The sequence below is a fragment of the Pseudorasbora parva genome, chromosome 1 (assembly GCF_024679245.1).
Source record: "Pseudorasbora parva isolate DD20220531a chromosome 1, ASM2467924v1, whole genome shotgun sequence".
NCBI classification, from domain to species: Eukaryota; Metazoa; Chordata; class Actinopteri; order Cypriniformes; family Gobionidae; genus Pseudorasbora; species Pseudorasbora parva.
The window spans coordinates 9,112,189-9,133,578 of NC_090172.1; the positions used below are offsets into that span (position 1 = coordinate 9,112,189).

At 39.3% G+C, this 21,390-nt stretch overlaps 1 protein-coding gene across 1 annotated transcript in view; it reads right to left on the bottom strand.

Annotated features, from left to right (window-relative positions):
* phlpp2 (PH domain and leucine rich repeat protein phosphatase 2) overlaps positions 1–21,390 on the bottom strand; it is a 97,749-nt gene that overhangs the window by 62,566 nt on the left and 13,793 nt on the right. The window contains exon 3 of the mRNA XM_067417300.1: positions 14,200–14,333. Within this exon, the coding sequence (XP_067273401.1) occupies positions 14,200–14,333 (134 nt within the window). The remainder of the gene's footprint in view (positions 1–14,199; positions 14,334–21,390) is intronic.

Sequence of the window (21,390 nt, forward strand, 5' to 3'; positions counted from 1 at the left end):
TTTAAAAGTATGATCACAGCGAACATTAAAATCTGTGTTGGTGCAGTTGCTGACCCAGAGAGAGCAGTTGTCATGTAGGCTAAAATGAAACAGTTTCACAGTCTTTTTTTAAACCACATTGTATCATTATTTCTGAGTTACAATAATTCTAATTACGACAGAAATACTGGAATTAAAGTTTATAGTTCGGATATAAACACTGATGTCCATGGTGGCGATCAAAATAACTTGACCCGTCAAATTAAAGGGTTAGTTCCCCCAAAAATAAAATTGATGTCATTAATGACTCACCCTAATTCCACACCCGTAAGACCTTCGTTAATCATCGGAACACAGTTTAAGATATTTTATATTTTAGTCCCAGAGCAGTCAATGCCCACTTTACTGTCCATGTCTAGAAAGCTAATAAAAACATCATCAAAAGTAGTCCATATGTGACATCAGTTGGTTGATTAGAGTCTCTTGAAGCATCGAAAATACATTTTTGGTCACGCCAATGTCACGTGATTTCAGCAGTTTGGCGGTTTGACACGAACCGAACTGCTGAAAGCACGTGACATTGGCGACCCGAATCATTGATCGATTCACTGATTCAATAACCGTTTGATTCTTTTTGGAGGCACATGGAGGAGAAGACAATGCTGAATAAAATCATAGTTTTTGATATTTTTGGACCAAAATGTATTTTCGATGCTTCAAGAGACTCTAATCAACCAACTGATGTCACATATGGACTACTCTGATGATGTTTTTATTCCCTTTCTGGACATGGACAGTGAAGTGGGCATTGACTGCATTATGCTCTCGGACTAAAATATAAAATATCTTAAACTGTGTTTCGATGATGAACGGAGGTCTTACGGGTGTGGAACGACATTAGGGTGAGTCATTAATGACATCAATTTAATTTTTGTGTGAACTAACCCTTTAAGATTGTATCAATTACACTGTTACGCCAGTATTGTGTATTGTATAAAGTGACTATTTAAAAAAATGTATTAGTCATTTGCTGCGTCCTAGTTCAGAGGCTGCATCCTTCGAAGGCTGTGAAGTTTGGACCGAGCATTGATGAATGGGACGGTCTAGCCTATGGAGGACTGTTCTTGTTGCCTAGCAACTGTGGCAACTGCCGTTGAAGAGCGGCAGTAACGTTTGTACTGGACTTTTTCAAAAGTAATATTCAACTGCTAACAAAACAGGGTTAACAAGCTGTCAAAATATATGTTCACCTTGGTCCATTTATGTACGTAATTAAGAATATAAACTATATGAAATCCCATTTTGGCAAAGTAAAAGTCAATATTTGAACCACTTTAAAGTGTTTTTTTTTTTTTTTTTGTATCTTTTGTACATTTGCATCATTAAATAGTAATAGTAATGAATGATAGGCATAGTAATGAATGATCCTGAGAACTGAAGTCTTAAATGAGTGAGTCATTGAATCATAAATATAGACTGCAGCAATTAAAATTATGAGTGGGGGGGGGATTCACATATGAATCGCAATTCTATCTTCTACAGATCTGCATTATTTAAAAAAAATAAAATAAAAACATCAATCTGTCGGCACCAATAGCCTCGTGGTTAGCATGCCGACACAACTATGCTTCTGACGATCCTAGTTCGATTCCCAGCTTGAGTTCCTTTGCAGATCTTGTTCCTCTCTTTCTCTCTCCACCCCATGCTTTCCTAAAGTGGCCCAGTAGTGAAGCTGTACTACATTAAACCACAACACAACGAAATCGCCACAACACAACGGAAACAAGGCACAACACAACGAAATTGCCACAACACAACGGAAACAAGGCACAACACAACGAAATTGCCACAACACAACTAAATAGCCACAAAACAACTAAATAGCCACAACACAACGAAAACGAGCCACAGCACAACTAAATAGCCACAAAACGAGCCACAACACAACTAAATAGCCACAACACAACGAAAACGAGCCACAACACAACTAAATAGCCACAACACAACAGAAACAAGCCACAGCACAACTAAATAGCCACAACACAACGGAAACAAGCCACAACACAACTAAATAGCCACAACACAACCGAAACAAGCCACAACACAAACAATCCACAGCACAACTAAATAGCCACAACACAACAAAAACGAGCCACAACACAAACAATCCACAGCACAACTAAATAGCCACAACACAAAGAAAACGAGCCACAACACAACGAAATAGCCACAACGGAAACGAGCCACAACACAACAAAATAGCCAGAACACAACGAAAACGAACCACAACACAACTAAATAGCCACAACACAACGGAAACAAGCCACAACACAACGGAAACAATCCACAGCACAACTTATTAGCCACAACACAACGAAAACGAGCCACAACACAACGAAATAGCCACAACACAACAAAATAGCCACAACACAAAGGAAATGCTCCCGACCACGAGGGGGCTTTTGGAGTGCAATAAAGTTAGTTTCCCTTGCCATTGCTCTATAGATTGGCCAGTCTTACAAAGATATAAACACTACGATCAGTTTTAAGTGTGTAACCATTGTATACTGACATGAAATATCAATTCAAAATCACCTACATGCATTACGTGAACGTTTTTACTTGCAATCACGGCACTTGATGCCCAAGGGAACGTCTGTCAATTCTACCAAGTTGTTGAAACGTATAATTTTATGAAAAAGAGAAATCATGGGAGAATCGTGATCTCTCTTTATAACCAAAAAAATCGTGATTCTCAATTTATCCAGAATCGTGCAGCTCTAAAAATGGAGTATGGACTACAAAGAAACACCTGACTATGCAGGAGTCCAGAATTCTGTCCAGGTCTCTGTCTCAGGGTCTGTTTTTGCCTTACAGTGTATCTTGAGTCAGCATTAACGATGTTAACTCCCTCAGATTGTTCCATGACCACAGCAGGAATTTTTTTTTTTTTTTTTTTTTTGTAAAAGGGAGAGGACTGAGGAAACTGACTAATGTGTTTTCAGAAAAAATATACTGTAATCAAACACTCTATATATAAAGCTCTTCAGAAATTTTAAGAACATCCATGCACAAGAATACATCATTTTAAAAAATACATCATTTATTTATTTTCTTTACGTTCTAATCAATCTTTGCAATCGATGTCAATGAAAGTATACTGAAACTTTGTGAACTCCCTCCACATTGAAAAAAGACCATCTACTGAAACCAAGCTGCAGTAACAACTTATCCACTTTCTGCTAACCCTGAGCGTTATGTGACTTTATTTGCAGGCGAATGACACCTCTTTTGGTTTTCAGCAACGTGGCCATCCAGTCACAGTGACATTTCAGGTATTATAAATGACAGTTACGAAAAGGGTGTTTTAGCGATGCTATAAACAAAAGAACCATTTTTGGTTCCCTAAAAGAACCTTTTGTTGAGAAGTACTTAAAGTCCTCATGAAATCAAAATGAATATTATTTACTTTGTTAGCACACATTACAGGTCTTAGAGTGAACAAATAAAGGAAGTGTATGCAAGATTGTGGCCAAAACTGGTACTGCATTCACTTTCCCCTCCCCCCCTCCCCCCTCCCCCCTGACTCAAGGTTGCCAGATAGGCTGCAGGATCAGCAGGAATGTTTGTAGCTGCAGCTGTGGTGACTAGAGCAGATCTGGCAACCCGGATGCAGAAACAGTACTGACTTCGTGATTGGTCGATAGGTGGAGGGTGGAGCTTAAGGCCGAAACACAACATGACAACAACATCAGCTGAGGGCTGAACAACTTTTAAAAATTACAATATCCTGGCCGGACTACTGTTGTCAGAAATAAAAGTATTTGAAATTAACATGATTTCTTAATGTCAAGTGACATATCAGGACCATTTTATGATTAATTTAAATAATTTTCTTACATACAGGTCCTTTAACCCGTGGAAGTCAATACACAATTTTTTTTGCTGAGGTAATCTTTAATCAAAATCTGAAAAGTAACTTCCGGTCTGGAATTGTGATCCTTTTCCAAACGACAGCAGTTTGACGCCTTGGGTTTGAATATCCTTAACCACTCTCCCCCCAAACGTTAGCCTGCTATGAGCGAGAGATGGAGAGGAGGAGCGCTGAAGTAAAACCCTGCCCTCTATTCAATATTCCGTTTCACTTGGAAATACATCACAGCACTGAAATAAAATCAGTTGCAACTTCCGGTTCACCAGTTCTTTAAAAGAATCATTTTGTCTTGGTGTCATCAACTGAATAACATTTATAACATTTATTAATGTTAAGAATCATATTCCAAAAATAAAGAAGCTTTTGTGGAATGGAAAGTTTCCATGGATGTTGAAGGATCTTCAGTGAATCATAGATGGCAATAAAGAAGCTTTATTTTTAAGAGTGTAAAGACACAAATCTCTCAACTACTGCTAAAAAAACTATACAAGGAACCCTGTCAGCTGGGTAATTACTATAATATTCAAGGTTAAAATTAACAACAGAACTCAAAATACTAAGTTCAGCTGAGGATATAATAAATACTCATAAAAACTAAGTTGGCAAATACTTAAACTGCACATTTATTTTAACTTTCTGATGATAGAATTGTGATGCTACGTCCAATATGTTGTTAAAAATAAATATACAAGGCTCTCATAAAAAATATTCATGGCAAATGTTTTAACACGTGCCCTAAATTAAGACATAACTAACACTAACACTAACAGGTTAAAAAATAAAGAATATGTAATATAGTGTATATTTTTAGCTAAATTCTCTTTTTTAAAGAGTTTTTTTTTCTAGCTAACTATTAAGCTATGTTAATTAAATGGCTTTCCTGAGGTAAATGTTGTTCACAAGCTTTTGAACCTGAGATGATTTCAGTAAGTTGTACTCAATCTTTCAACATACCATCTAATATTCACTCATGTTTATGTTGTAGGCTACTGCAAATAGTAGTAGAGAGGAAGATATGATCAGTTCACTGCGCTATTTGGTTGGGGGAGCTTTATTTGTGCATCAACTGAAAACAGAATAGACTAAAATATAAAGATGCATTCAAATCAAGAAATCAATATTTCAACACTCACAGCAATTCGTAACTATTTCACATTTTGGGGAATTGGTGCCATATGGAACCCCTGGAGCCATATGGATTACTTTTATTATGGATGGATGGATGCGTTTTATAGGCTTCAAAATCTAATTTTAGTCCCATTATAAATATATTTTTTTAATGTAACTCCAATTGTGTTTGGCTGAAAGAAGAAAGTCATATAAATCTAGGATGGCTTGAGGGTGAGTAATTATTAAAAAAAATTAAAAATTGAGTACCGGTAATTGTGGGATAATTTTCATTTTTGGGTGAACTGACCCTTTAAGCCTAGTCCCAGACTAAAATGCATGTTTGAGCTGTTGAACTGAAAGCAACTTGCATTGATGCATCTTAAAATATGTCAGATGTAATAGTTTCTCGTGGGGTCGTAATGTATTTTCATCACTGACAGGTGACAGTGTTTTTCTCCCACCACCCATGTAAAAATCCCCGGCCGAATTACCATCTGTCTTTTGACAAACACCAAGGTCGAGTGGCAATTTTAATTGTCGTCCGAATCCACATTTGAGTTTTCAAGAATATATCACTTCAAAATTCACTTTTTGACCACTGCAGAGCACCGTACGGTTGCTCTTCGCTGTAATTTGGATGCTTTTTAAAGATCTAACATTTTATTACTGAAATGTTGGTAAGTATTTACAAGAGCAATATATTTCACCACTACTGAAAAAATGAAAAGAAGAAAAGTAAGTAACATTTGAAATGGGCCGTTATTAGGCTAAACTATTACTTGTATAGTAGCCTATGTTAAAATAACCAAGCAACATTAGGTTTACCTCATGTAAATAAATTACCATCTGAATGCACAAGTTATCATTGAGGTGACATGCACATTTATTTTTATGGACGTCCACGTGAGAAACAATTACCAACCAAATAGGGCTAGTGTCACTGTTTTGTTTCAAGATGCACACCAATAATGTCTCAGGTTCTTTTATAAAAAAAAAATTATATATATAAACTAGGGCCTACACCTGAGTTAATCTAAACCCTATTTCTGAAATGAGGCCTATACATTTATTGTCATAGTTATCATCTTTGGTGTGAACGGGCCGTCTTTGGTGGCTGAGCTGGCTTTGACTCTGGCCGGCCCTTTTTTTCCACAAGTTTACAAAACGAGCGGCCAAATCTCGCAGGGTCTGGCCAGCATCTAAGCCACCAGCCGGAACTCACTGTGAGGACAATAATCGCTTTCTCTCTCTTTCGCTCTTCCTTGATCGATCTAGGCATTTGAAGAGCTTCTTAAAGAGTCCAAAAGTTCAGCAGCCACTCAACTGCCATTTCCTCCAACTGGCCAACAAACACCTGTGCTGAAATGAGATATTCCTGAGATACTGAGGCACAACTTTAAAATTTATAACATCATCTAAGACTTTTTACAACATCATAGATAGGCTTTTATATGATCAGAACTGGAACGGTTTACAGATAAGAACTGATACTACTATGAACGTGTATCATTTCTCTCCAATAATTAGTCTTGTAGCACTCTCTCATGCAGTAGTTCAATATGACACTGATTCAGGGATACAGGTGTGCTTACAAGCTGACTCACCCTCCCAATTAACACACACTATATGCTTTTATACTGTATATAACATGTCACTATATTCTTTTAAAATAATCACTGAATTTCTTGTGTATTAGTGGAATTCACAATGGATTCGAGCATTATTACAGCAATACAGTGTTGATATTTTTATTGCAGTGAGAATTCGATTTTTAACAGCTGCGCTGTACCTTGACCCGTCTGCTGCGAAAAATTACACAACGATGCGCCTTACAAAGATAAAGACACAGTGTTCACCATGACACAGTTTAGGAGATGAGTTCACCAAAAAAACATACATGCATAGCTGGTCAAACATGTACATGAACATGTGAAAAAGATAAGATCCAGAAATTGGGCAGGCAAGATCCTCACTGACTCCTCAAACTCACTCTGCTCTACATCTTTGATCGTCTATCATCCCTACAAGAAGTGATTTGAAGGTTTCTCCCACGCTGTGGCTCTCATCTTTTTTCTTTGTACTTACTATTCTGCTACATATCATGTAAATCATATTTCAACACACTGGCTATATGCTTCACTGTAGAAATATATATACGGCAATTGCATTTTTTCTCAGGCACAATCAACAGTGTGATCTATCACTTGTAAAAAAGCAGCACACTTAAGCATACTTTGATTTTAGCCTCTAATTTCAACACTCTGTTTTAAGGTGCGTGTCTGCAGTGAGACTTCGATGTAAACAGCCACTGCTCTGATTGGCTAACATCTTTGCATATGAAATCGATAGTATTACACTTGTGACTCTATAGCTAGTTATTTTAGTTCATAAAGGTTTTTTTTTTTTCATTTTTTAATATAACTCTAAATGTATTGTTAGGAAGATGGCTTAAGGGTGAGTTTTTTGGGTGATCTCTTCAAGTAAGACGTAAGTACGTCATTATATGCCATTTCATAACTACTTCCATTTTCTTTGAAATATGGTGAAAATGTACTATTATGTATGGACTTAGTATTTATGGTAAACAAAAGTAAACTAGAAAAAAAAGTTATTTCTATTGAATCTTTTATGTCATATATTTAACTATAGCCCCGTTTCGACCACAGGAACTTTACCCAGGAACTTTGGGTGGTACTCGGTGTGTTTAGACCACAGGAACCAGGGTCTAAATGAAGTTCCGGGTAAATATTTCCCCCTCCAAACGGCCCTGCTCGAGAGGTAGTACTTTTTCAAAGTTCAGGAACTTTCGAGGGCGGGACTTGGGCGCTGAACACGCTGATTGGTTTAGCATTTTATTTCAACCGGCATTTTTAAAAGTCTTTTGCGAGGTTCGGTCTCGTTCAGTAAATATCAGTCTAGCTCTGTCTGATGGCGCGCGTTCGTCTCAGCCATCTCACGTGCAATGTCCGCAATAGCTGATAATAATATACATTGTCATTATAAATCTAGCTTTACAAGCTTTCTGAATATGCTGCATGCTGCTGAATCTCCATATTAGTGCTCTTTTCTGTCGTTGTTAATTACCTCGTAAACCTACACTGTAAACAATTTGTGTTGGTTTTTGTTGGTTTAACTTAAAGTAAGTAACCTGGTTGCCTTAAAATTTTGAGTTTATTGAAATTAAAAATTTGAGTTGATACAATGAAGGACATTTGTTTATTAAATAGAAACTCAAAATATTATTGTATCTGAACAACATAAAAAAAAAAATTGATAAATCATGGAAATAGCACTATTTGGCATGTTTCACTGCATCATCAGAAATAAAACACACAATTACCCAATATGCTTACAAAATATTTTAAAAATATTTTAATAAAGGTTGTCGAATCTCAAAAAATGTTCATTGTATAAACTCAAAATTTTAAGTTCAATGAACTCAAAATTAAGGCAACCAGGTAACTTTTTTTCTAAATAATTTTTTACAGTGTATACAAAACCAGCAAAAACAGCACAGCTTGAATCTCTTCCATACTCGTTATTAATTTTTTTACAGTCTATATTTTTCACCATGTAAACGACCTGACCGATTACTTTTAAGTGTGTGTCCTTACATGACGTGACAGCGCGCGCCGCGCTCATGTTGACAAGAGAGGAAAGCTCATTTTTCTGAGGGGTAAACTTTTTATTTCGTAAGTTATGAAGATAATGTTGGAATAATGGCACAGTGGACTGTTTACTGAGCGTTATCTAAACCGATCTGATGTTTACATGTGATGACTTTCAATCGCAATCATTTTGTCACATGCAGTTTGTCTGCCGCATCAAAATTGTCAACGCTGTTTTCTCCAGCAGCTGGAATGTGTTAACTGTAGCCATAGCAACTCTTAACGGCCACCAGGACTTATTTGTTGTAAAGTGTAATAATCATCTCAGAAAAAAAAAATTTCTTCTGTCAGGCGCAGTTAAAGTAAAAACTGCCTGGGGCAATATAAAAACTGCTATATACGCTAAATCTTTCAATCGGTACACACAAAAATGATCACTGTCCGTCACTGACTCGAGGAGCAGTCGCGCGCAGTCCTACATCACCGGACTAATTCGCCTAATCTTCACGGAACATTATCGCGGTGGAAACGCAGACAGCTGCAGGTCTGGGGGGAGAAAAGTTCCTGTAAAAAAGTTCCTGGTACAAATTTTTCCGGGTAATTTTGGTGGAAACGGGGCTCATATTTGTAATACTCATTTGGAATGATGAAGCTGCAATTTAATACATTTAAAAACTATTAAAAGTAAAGTATAATTACCGGTGCACTATAACACAGACACCTTAATATAAAGTCTAACCAAATAATATTACTGAATGAGACACAATGTGAAAAATTCAGCACCTGCAGGTGTGCTAACATGGCCATTATCACAAATAGAGTTTCATTTATTCTCACATGAGAACATAACGATCTATTGCATCATCTGCCCTCTTTTAGAAGCAAGTGCAATTTGTAATACCCATGAAACTGTAAAGCCTTGCGATTTAAAATAAACACAAGTAAAAATCAATAGTTGGCATCAGTAGATCAATGCAACATTGTGATAAAGTACTATTATAAAACTATACAATATCGATCGTCTTCCTCACCTCCAAGATGTAGGGAAGGGTGTTTGGAGGGTTTAGGACAGTGAACACCCAGCACTCTATTCCACTAGTCTCACCTGTCCCCAGAGTCACAGTGTACAAATGAGAGGAGGATGCAGGTCGTCGGTTCAGTCTCCGTGGCTATATATCAAGCGGACGTGCAGGACTGTACCTAACCACTACCACCCTGACAGGACCCGAGGATGAGAAATGGTACGTCTCCATTCCCCTGCGGCCCTGACAGATGGGCATTTACTCTGTGCCCCAGACCAAGGGGAGCCGTGGGTTACTGAGGCCCAGAGAGAGTCTGTGGCTAACAGCCACTGCTTAAATACAATCAGAAAGGACAGTATAGAGGACGCATCCATATGGAAGGAATTTTCTTTCAAATTTTCATGAAATTTGCATTGTCATTATACACCATTATTACTGCACATGCTTAAAGGGTTAGTTCACCCAAAAATGAAATTGATGTCATTAATGACTCACCCTAATGTCATTCCACACCCGTAAGACCTCCGTTCATCTTCAGAACACAGTTTAAGATATTTTATATTTAGTCCGACAGCGGATCTAAGTGCATGCACACTATACTGTCCATGTCCAGAAAGGGAATAAAAACATCATCAAAGTGGTCCATATGTGACATCAGTTAGTTAATTAGAATCTCCTGAAGCATCGAAAATACATTTTGGTCCAAAAGTAGCAAAAACTACGACTTTATTCAGCATTGTCTTCTCTTCCGCGTTTGTTTTCAAACCTCAAATAAAGATTCAAACGGTTATGATCAGCATATTGATTCATGATTCGGATCGCGTGCCAAACTACGCAATATTGCTGATTCATGACAGTTTGAATCTTTATTTGGGGTTGAAAAAAAATGCGGAAGAGAAGACAATGCTGAATAAAGTCATAGTTTTTGCTAGCCTGACAAGCCAGACCCACACCCAAGATGTTTGGTCTGGAAACTCACCATTGACAGGGCTCAATCCGAGAGGCGGGATAAACGGTTGTCTTTCAAACTCCCTCTCCATGCGATAGGATAGCGCTACACCAACCAGAGCAACGAACGTGAAGCAGAGCTTGTTGATAGATTAAACATTCGCCGAATCTGGTCGGCAAAACCCCGAACACATCTTCCCTTTTTAAGAAAGACTTCAGTGCCGTTCTTTGTTCTTTTCTCCGAGAAAAGCTTAACTCCAAGTCTTCCAGAGTCGTGGTCAAAGCTGATTCGAAAGACCGCCATTCGCCAGTTTCTGTGTTTACTAGAAGCACGCAAACGCAACTCAGTCATGGTCATTATGGCCCCGCCCACCGACTCTATACACGATGTGATTGGCCCGGCAAGAGTTAGGGGATTACAGCTCAGAAGTGTATTGAGAGTTGCTAGACGACACTCGCAGGCAGATTAGATTTGCTGCCGCTAGGGTGCGTCTAGATTTCTATTTCGAAAAAGTTTTTGCTATTTTTCGACCAAAATGTATTTTTGATGCTTCAGGAGATTTTAATTAACTAACTGATGTCACATATGGACTACTTTGATGATGTTTTTATGTTTTTACATGAACAGTATAGTGTGCATTAACTTAGATACGCTCTCTGACTAAATATAAAATATCAAACTGTGAAGATGAACGGAGGTTTTGAACGGGTGTGGAACGACATTAGGGTGAGTCCTTAATGACATCAATTTCATTTTTGGGTGAACTAACCCTTTAAGGTTAGGGTGTGAACCAATAGGTCTAGATCTGAACCAATGTTATATATAGAGATAAGGAGTGGGTGTGAGAGAGGAGAGGAGCGGTAACAACCAGGACCGGCGGGGCGTTATGAGGGACACCTGAATCTAATGAAGCCTCACCACAGCTGCTGTTAAATACATTGCACCACTCCAAGAGAGGTCTCTTTTCCCCATGCATGCACTCGGGTGTCCTCGAGGGTCCAGGAAAGGGAACATGGAGGGATTCCCAGACCGCCATATGGACCGAGTCGTCTGCACCTGAGTGCACTTGTGGTTCGGATGGGAAGCTCACATTTTGACCGAAGGGGTTAGGATGCCGGGCCGCCATTCCCTCTCGCTACAGCCTCAGGGAAGATGAGCCTCTGAGGACAACCAGCTACCGCTCGTGCCCTGAACCAGAGAGGAGAGCACTGAACACTGCCCCTCCTTCACAATTCACCAGCATGACAAGGACACCAGATCCCCCGTTTATTTGGACACTTCATTGTCTTTTTCGACATTTGTAGGTTTTATTTTTGTTAAATAAAAGGCCTGATGCCACCTGTCAGTGGTTGGGATATATTCAGCAGCAAGTGAACATTTTGTCCTCAAAGTTGAAGCAGGAAATATGGGCAAACGTAAGGATTTGAGCGAGTTTGACAAGGCAATTGTGATGGCTAGATGACAAGCATCTCCAAAACTGCTACTCTTGTGGGGTGTTCCCGGTCTGCAGTGATCAGTATCTCTCAAAAGTGGTCCAAAGAAGAAACAGTGGAGAACCGGCGATAGGGTCATGGGCGTTGGCTCATTGATGAACGTGGGGAGCTAAGGCTGGCCTGTGTGGACCGATCAATGAGACGAGCTACTGTAGCTTAGATTGCTCAAGTTAATGGTGGTTCTGATAGAAAAGATGTCAGAACACAGTGCATCACAGTTTGTTGTGTATGCAGCTGCATATCCGCAAACTAGTCAGGGTAGCCATGTTGACCCCTGTCCACTGCTGAAAGCGCCAACAGTTGCCATGTGAGCATTGAACTGGACCACAGATCAGTGGAAGAAGGTGACCTGGTCTGATAAATCATGTTTTCTTTTACATCACGTGGATGGCCGGGTGAATGTGTGTCGCTTACCTGGGGAACACATGGCACCAGGATGCACTATGGGAAGAAGGCAAGCCAGCGAAGGCAGTATGATGCTTTGGGGAATGTTCTCCTGGGAAACCTTGGGTCCTGCCATCCATTTGGATGTTACTTTGACATGTACCACCTACCTAAGCATTGTTGCAGACCATGTACACACTTTTATGGAAACGGAATTCCCGGGTGGCTGTGGCCTCATTCAGCAGGATAATGCGCCCTGCCCCAAAGCAAAAATGGTTCAGGAATGGTTTGAGGAGCACAACAACGAGTATGAGGTGTTTCCTTGGCCTCCAGATTCCCCAGATCTCAATCCAATCAACATTTGTGGGGTGTGCTGAGCAAACAAGTCCAATCCATGATGGCCCCACCTCGTAACTTACAGGACTTAAAGGATCTGCTGCTAACATATTGGTACCAGATACCAGAGCACACCATCAGTGGTCTAGAAGAGTCTATGCCCCAACTGGTCAGGACTGTTTTGGCAGAAAAAGGGGGACCACCACAATATTAGGAAGGTAGTCATAATGTTCTGATTAGTGTGCATACATAACATATCTAACACACACACACACACACTTAAATAGGCAAATGCTTAATAGCCTATGAATGGATCATTATTGCAATGATTATTATGTTTCTAGTTATGTGTGTTGACAGTCTTGAGACACATCATGGCCATATTCCAGAATGACAATGTCAAGATGGATCAGGCACAAATTGTGAAAGAATGTTTGGGAGGGAACATGAAGATTTCCACACATGAATTGGCACCTAGAGGTGTTAAATTCATTGAAAGTCTTTGGGATGTGCTGTAGTAGACTTTACAGAGTGCTGGACTCATACATTGTCAGCACAAGATCTTGACTACAAATTGATGCACCTCTTGATGGAAATAACATCACAACATTTAAGAGGTGCATACATTTTTGTTTTGATATCCATCGACATAAAGTCGTGTAATTATGGTGCGTGTGCGTGCGCGTGTGTGTGTGTGTGTGTGTGTGTGTGTGTGTGTGTAATTATACAGAAAAATAATAAAAGTAAATAAATACATATAGAAACAAAATGCTTCAGCAGTTTTGCAGTTGTATTAATTTGTAGCCCAGGTTTTCATTCATGACAGAGATTGCTTTACTTTATTTTTAAAGTATGAAGGTATTATAATGGTTATCTGGACAGTTTTGGACAAGCAATGGTGGAAAAACACATTTTGCTGCTGTTTTTTTTCAATCTGCCTCTGCAATTTCAAACAACCAAAAAAAGGTTTGTACATGGTGGATACTGGAACAAAAGCGTAATTGGCATCCTTTGTGTGACTGAAGAGAAAGACCTAGAATCAGACACAATCCCCTCAAAACTGATGTTGACACACACTGATGCCTAACATGAGAAAAAAGCCCATTATTCATTCCAAAAGCTGTCAGACCAAAGACAGAATAAGGAAAAGGGTTGTATATATGAAAACACAGATTTGCGGCCATACAGTAGTACTCACACTGAGAAAAGCAGACACATATGGCGCACGAGCAGCCCTCTCACGCAGATACGAAACAACAGCTCTGGTAGACTCAAAGAGTTTGCTCTGCAAAGCCAGCAAACTGTTCACAGAGCTCTGGGATTTTGGCCCGGTCAATAGAGTTAGCAGTGGCAGCGTTCAGGCTGAAACCGGCCCACAACTCACCACTGTAGAAGCGGATCATGCAGCTTAGGTCCGAGTTGGCGGCTTCCTGCTGGACACGGAGCGGGTCTTCATAGCCCATAGCAGTCAGGTAGTCATAGACCATCTGAAGAGGACGCTCGGAGGGGTCCAGCCTCCTGCAAACAGGAAGAGACACTAGTCAGACATGAAGACAAACTGAAATACACCCCCGGGTTCACAGACAAGGCTAGCTATTAAGCTAGTCCCAGACTAAAATGCACGTTTAGGCTATTGTAACTTAAAGAAATTTGCACTGACATCTTAAAATATGTGACTTCCATTGTTTTGTCTCAAGATTAAATTGATCACACGTGAAAAGAAAGCTCTTATATGTGAATAAAAGCCTAAATTAAATCGCTTCATCCAATAAATTGATCGTGTCTCTTCAGAACAATTCTATTAAGGAGCTCAATGGATTAGTTTTACAATCTCTTTATGAACTTTTTTAGGGCGTCAGTTGCGTAGCTGTCAATGGAGGGACAGAATTTTTCAGATTTGATCAAAAAGATATTTGTGTTCTGAAAATGAATGAAAGTCTTATGGGTTTGGAATGACATGAATACATTTTTGGGTGAACTATATCCCTTTAAAAGCCACAAAACCCCATCTTTGGGGTTTCTAATAACATAATGTGCACCAGTCTGTCCATATTTTTGGTGATTAACTATATTAAAGGTTTCACAGGCAGTGTACAACATTTATGGCATGAGACTCAGTAAGTAGTAAGTAAGAAAGTACTGAAAATGGGCAATGTGCAAATTCCATGTGGCCAAACACACGACCCAGGGCACGTATCCTAGTTCTTAACAAGCGTGATAACACACAGGTGTTTCGATTTAAGATCAGACTCTGTCCTAACATCCTCCAGCAGTGACTCTCCCTCAGAGTTTGGGTGTTTTCCCAGCACGGCAGACAGATAATATATCCCAATCCAGAGGGATCACGTCCAGTCCAACTCAATATCTCAACATTCATTAAAGCGCTGAAGTGAAAGAACACCGAGCTCATGGCGTCTAACAATATTCCCTTTAAACAAAGCAAATAATCAGTCTGCTGATCTGACTCGATGATCTGTTCGTGATGTGACAGCATCCTGCTTTTTATTAAAAATGTCTGGTCTCATATTCGTCCACCTTTCACAGAGCCGCCGCCTTTCTCTCCCTGATTAAATCATTATCTCATTCCACCGTTCTAATCCTGTTAAATAAAATGGTTTCACTTTACAAGGTCTTATTATCTAAAATTAGGGTACATTTACATAACGGCTTACTAAAAATGGAAAAAAAAATTATTTACGTTTTCCCAAAGTTTCGCATACAGACGACAACTTGGTCAAAGCGTTCATGTGGATCCATGTTTGAAGTTTGAAGACACTTTTATTCTCGCCAGGCCTGTAGTTGGTGATGTCACTTTGTAAAGAAACACTATACGCGTCTATAGACATAGAACAGAACATGTAATACAAATTATGTCAGGTTTCACAAATTTGCAGAATAGTCATTTCAAAAATAGTAGTTTACACAGAGACGGTAACATTATTGTTTTCAAAAACTTGCACTTTCAAACACGGTTTTCAAAAGATCTGATCTTTTTTAGGCCCCCAAAACGCTGTTGTCATGTAAACGAACAGCCAAAACACATTTAAGTGTTTAGTTAAAGTTTTCAGTTTTTAGTAAAATGATCCCCTCAGATAATGCAGTAACTAACATTAACTAACAGTATTTATTCATGTTTGTAGTTAGTAAATACAAATACTACTGTTCATTGTAAGTTCAGGTTACACAACTTTTAATAATACATTAGAAAATATTCACATTATCATTAAGATTAATACATGATTTAGAAGTATTTTTTTTATTGTTGGTGCATCTGAACTAATGTAGTTATCTAATGTTGAAACATGAAACCCTACAGTGAAGTGTTACCAATAGAATAATACAAGTTTAAAAAACATCATTTTTAGATTGAAATAGTAATTTTCTAAATGTATATTTACCAATAGTAATAACAGCAATAACATAATAGGAAAAATATTATTATTTAATATATTACACACACGCACGCACGCAGACACTATTACAGATCATTTGCTATAGTAAAATAGTAAGAAAATATGACAAGTTAAACTGTGTCAGAACAAATTCATCTTGATAATGTCAGATAACGTTGATAGAAAAAAATATGTAATGGATTGCATTCAACCAATCAGCTGTCAGCTGTTAAATTTAAGCACACAATTAGACAATACCAATTTAGGTCAACCAATCCCAAGCAATGCTTCATTTTGTTCAGTCTGTGGTGTAAAAGGTCACTTTGGCAATTAAAGAAAAAACACGCCAGCAAAACATGGTCAGGTCAGTGTCTGAATAATTTTGGTCCCAATTTCGCAAATTTGTATACATTTTACTGGTAATCCACTGTATGAATATGTTTTGGGTATAATATGTCAGTTTAATTGACATGCGCACACAGTTTGTCTGCCGCATTAGAAATGTCGACACTGTCCTCTCCAGCAGCTGGAATTTGTTCACGCCTTCACAGATGCCATCTCTCAACGGTCACAAGGACTTATATGGTTTTAAAAAGCTATTTATTTGTTGTAAAGTGTAAACATCTCAGAAAAAAATTGACTCTTCTGTCAGGCGCAGTTGAATTGAAGTGCCTTGGACAAACGCTGTCAAGATAAGAGGAAGTAGCCAGGTTATGTCTGTGTCATTATTCCAACATTATCTTTATAACTTCCTATGAAATAGAAAGTTTACCCTCAGAAAAATTAACTTTCCTCTCGTCAACATTATAGCCTTTGGTTGAACTCGGCACGCGCTCTTCAGTGGTGGAGGGTGATACGCGCGATGCAGCAAAGCATTTGTGAAGCCACAACATGTACAACCTTGAGGAGGATGGGCTACAACAGCAGAAGACCCCACCGGGTACCACTCATCTCCACTACAAATACAATTTACACAAGCTCACCAAAATTGGACAGTTGAAGACTGGAAAAATGTTGCCTGGTCTGATGAGTCTCGATTTCTGTTGAGACATTCAGATTGTAGAGTCAGAATTTGGCGTAAACAGGATGAGAGCATGGATCCATCATGCCTTGTTACCACTGTGCAGGCTGGTGGTGATGGTGGTGGTGGTAAAATGGTGTGGGGGATGTTTTCTTGGCACACTTTAGGCCCCTTAGTGCCAATTGGGACCATATAATATATAATATATGGTGTAATTGCCAAATTGTGCAGCTTTTAAAAATAAATAAATAAATAAAATCATCAGGAATTTGGCATTTGATTTGTCCATAAATTCTACCGTCCAAGCCAATAATGTTTTGTACACAACAAATAAATTATCAATATTTTTGGGTCAATTTTCCTGGAAGAGAAAGTGTGCTTTTAAATCAAATTAAAATTAATAGGAGAATAATTGCATGTAGATGACCTTAAAACTACAAAACCCTATTATTAAATAAGTAATTAGGTTTCCAATAACAGTAATTCACTGTCTGGCCTCATAGTCGTCCATTTGCGTAGCACCGCCACCTTTCTCTCCCTGATTAAATCGTCATCTCATCCCAAGGTTTTAATCCAGTTAACGGCTCCTCGTGGCTCCGAAGCAGATAAACCAGTGAACGCTGCGAACCTGTGACCCATAGCCTGGCACTACCAGAATGCAGCTGCTCCGACCCACATGCTTGCCTGTCAGATGCCCTCGTGTTAAAGCAGAGCGGGGGTCCGTCTGAGGCCCCGGCACCTTCACAGCAGAAGCCCAGTTCAGCTTTGCGCTTTGCTCTTTGAGGCAGAGTGCAGCTGACAAGGACATTTTAGAGATTTAATGCTTTCTTGCTGCTTACCTGAAGTGAAATAAATAGTAGACCTGAGTAGAAAGCACACACACACACACACACATCAGCAGATGTCCCTGTGAGCGAGCTGCCCTAATGTGCAGCCTCCTCGCAGCTAATTCAGCTTAGCTGCCTGGCTTTACCTCGGCTCAGGGCTGGACTGCTTCCTGTGAAATAATGTGATTTCAGCCATCCCAGCCACAGCCCAGTCATTCCCAGAAGGGCAGAGAAAGGGGAAAGCATGACTTGCTTCTTTCTCTTTGTCAGGCACACCATAAAAACAACCACAGACACTAAAGACAGAAGACACTAGAAACACACGCATTAAAAGGAAAGCACAAACCCGCCTCAAGAGCGCAGGGAGTGTTGCAAACGCCTGCATACTCCATTGTTTCGCTCTTATCTTGCTACACCGTTACTGCTAATGTTCATAATGTTCACCAAGGGCGGTAGCTATAATGATAATGACGTATTTCTAAAAAACATTTTCAACATAAAAGAATAACACACAACTATAATGATAATGGCACTGAAAAATAATACAGTTGGAATCACTTTCAGAACCGTTTTTTTTTTTCTCCAGCAGGCAGCCAATTGAAATTTCCGATGTGATTTGTGATGAGAAAAGAGAGAATCCCAAAATTCTTCAATATATCTTCACTCAGAATTTTCATTTTTGGTTGAACTATCGCTTTAAAAATCTGTTTTTTCCAGGAATGGGAAAACATGACTTGCTAATTGCGATCGATTTTGAGGAGAGATTTTTTCCTGCATTTTTGTGGACAATATCCACCTCATGTTTCCACATGGAAGTAAGCTTTTTTTCTGTGAATGTGTGACACAACTAACCTAGAAATCTAGACGCACCCTAGCGGCAGCAAATCTAATTTGCAGCCAGGGCGTGTAGCAACTCTCCATTGGTTTACGAGCTTGAAAAACCAAACTCCAGTCACATTGTATATAGAGTTGGTGGGCGGGCTTAACATGATGATGGCAGAGTTTCGACGGTTCTACATGCTACTTGAAAACAAAGAAGCTGGTGAACAGCTGTCTTTCGAAACGGCTTTGGCCGCGAATCTGGAAGACTTGGAGTTAAGCTTTGAGAAAAGATCAAAGAAAGGCAAAAAAAGATGTGTTCTGAGTTTGATGCAGAGGGAATTTAAAAGACAATCGTTTATCCCGCCCCCCGGATTGAGCCCTGCCAACGGCGTGTTCCCAAACCCAACATCTTTATATGGGTCTGTCTTGTCAGGCTATGATACAACTGAATAATTAGCTGCAATTGATAAACTACAAGACTAATATAGTGCAGTAAAACTATCTGAACTACAAACAAATGTGTTTTTTGTTACAACCATAATTAATCAAATAATATTAAAGGGGCAATACGTAGAATACAGAAACTTTTTTTAATAGCGACACCGGTGGTGTCTAAGTGAACTGCAGCCAGCAACTTTTTTCTCATGCTCACACACCCATGCACTAGTGTTGTCAAAAGTACCGACTAAGGCCCCGTCCACACGGAGTTATACGTATACGCGTTTAGCTGTATACGTATAAATTTTGTACCGTATCAGCGTTTCGTCCACACGGATCCGGCGTTTTAGAAGCATGAATCTGATATTTTTCGAAACCGGGTCCCAAAGTGGGTAAATCTGAAAACGATAATCTTCCGTTTTCGTGTGTACAGCGAATCCGTATATTTTCTGAAACGGTGATGTCATCACACTACATCCAGCACGGTGAAGAGTTAAGGGATTAAACCACGGGCACTGGGCATGCGCACATCAATATCGCGTCATTTAATTACCGTATCTGCATACCTGTAAGGGTATGTTTTGGGTTGGGGTCGGTGTAGGCATTAATAAAACACATCTGTTAAGTAGCAAATGTATTTATTGTTATTTTACTGTGAGATTTTGCCTCACCTCCGACCACTGCTATACCCCTTCTAGCCACAACTCTTCTTCTCTGTTTTTAGTGTATTTCTGCGGCAGAATTACAGCGCCACACACTGGCCTAGCATGCAAACTACATCGTTTTTAGTCCGTTTTGTAATCTCGTGTGGACGCAGATATTTCTTGAAACGAGGAAAAAAAAAGATTGTATTAGGAAAGCACTGGCTTCGTGTGGACGGGGCCTAAGTCAGTACTGAAATTTTAAAAAGGCTTTGAGCACTGTTGAGCTGGAATCGTAAACACCTCTGACTGGCCATTGTGTTCAAGCTCTTATCAGATATGTCTGTGATTGGCTAAAATGATCAACACACAGGAGCATTTGAAAGCACACGGAAGTGTTTGAAAGTGTTTTGAAAGTGGGAGTAGGCGTCTATCAACGGACCTGCCTGCTTTCAAATGCTCCCATGTGTATCTCTGCAAGTGCTCGGTGAAGAGCGTCATTGATGCATATTTACATGTTTTGGTAGCACTGATCTTTCCAGCCAATCACAGACATAATTGATAAGCGCATGAGCACAATGGCCAATCAGAGGTGCACTCAACAGTGCTCAAAATGTCAGATTAAATTTAAGATGGTACTTTTGACACTACCGGGTATACGTAACGTACTAGAGACTGAACGTGACTCAATGCCCCGATATACTCATGAGTCGACGAAGTTCATTTCTGTTCTTCGCTTAGAAGTAAAAAGAAATTATACCTTTGAATAATACCTTTGCAGCGACATAATGTTAACAAACATCCTGAGGCCATCCACGTTAATAAGAGCGATGGTAAGATAAATATGTAAATATGTGATGCGTGCTTTCCTCTCAGTAACAAAAAAACCAACAACAACAAAGCAGTGATAAAACAGCATTTAAAAAAGCATCTGGTCATGGCATTGTGGATACGTTTGCCCCAGCTCTGTGAATTATCGGCATCATGGCAACAAATGAGGCAATTCAAATTACACTGTTATGATAGTCTCAAATATACTTTATAAATCAAACTAATCTACACAGCTATGTGAGACTATAGTTTGAATTAATCCCTTTTCTTTGCAGGACACATTCACATTATCCCCCCCGAGAAGCTTTTGTTTAGGGCTAGTAGTTGGCGGGTTTTGTTGTAAAAACATGGCAACCCTGTCTGCACACGTGCTGGAATCAGGCTGGAATACAAGATCTTTGCCAGTGTTGTAAAATAATTTAATGACACACAGAGTACTTACCAAACATGATCATTTCTGAGAGAAATTGAGATGGCGAATGCATATACAAACAAGCTCTCCGTTTAGGATTCAAACAAATATAATCCAAGCCCCTTTGATGACGTGGATGATTACATTACTGTTTATCCTCTGTCCGTCATCGTCTAAAGCCCGCCCTGATG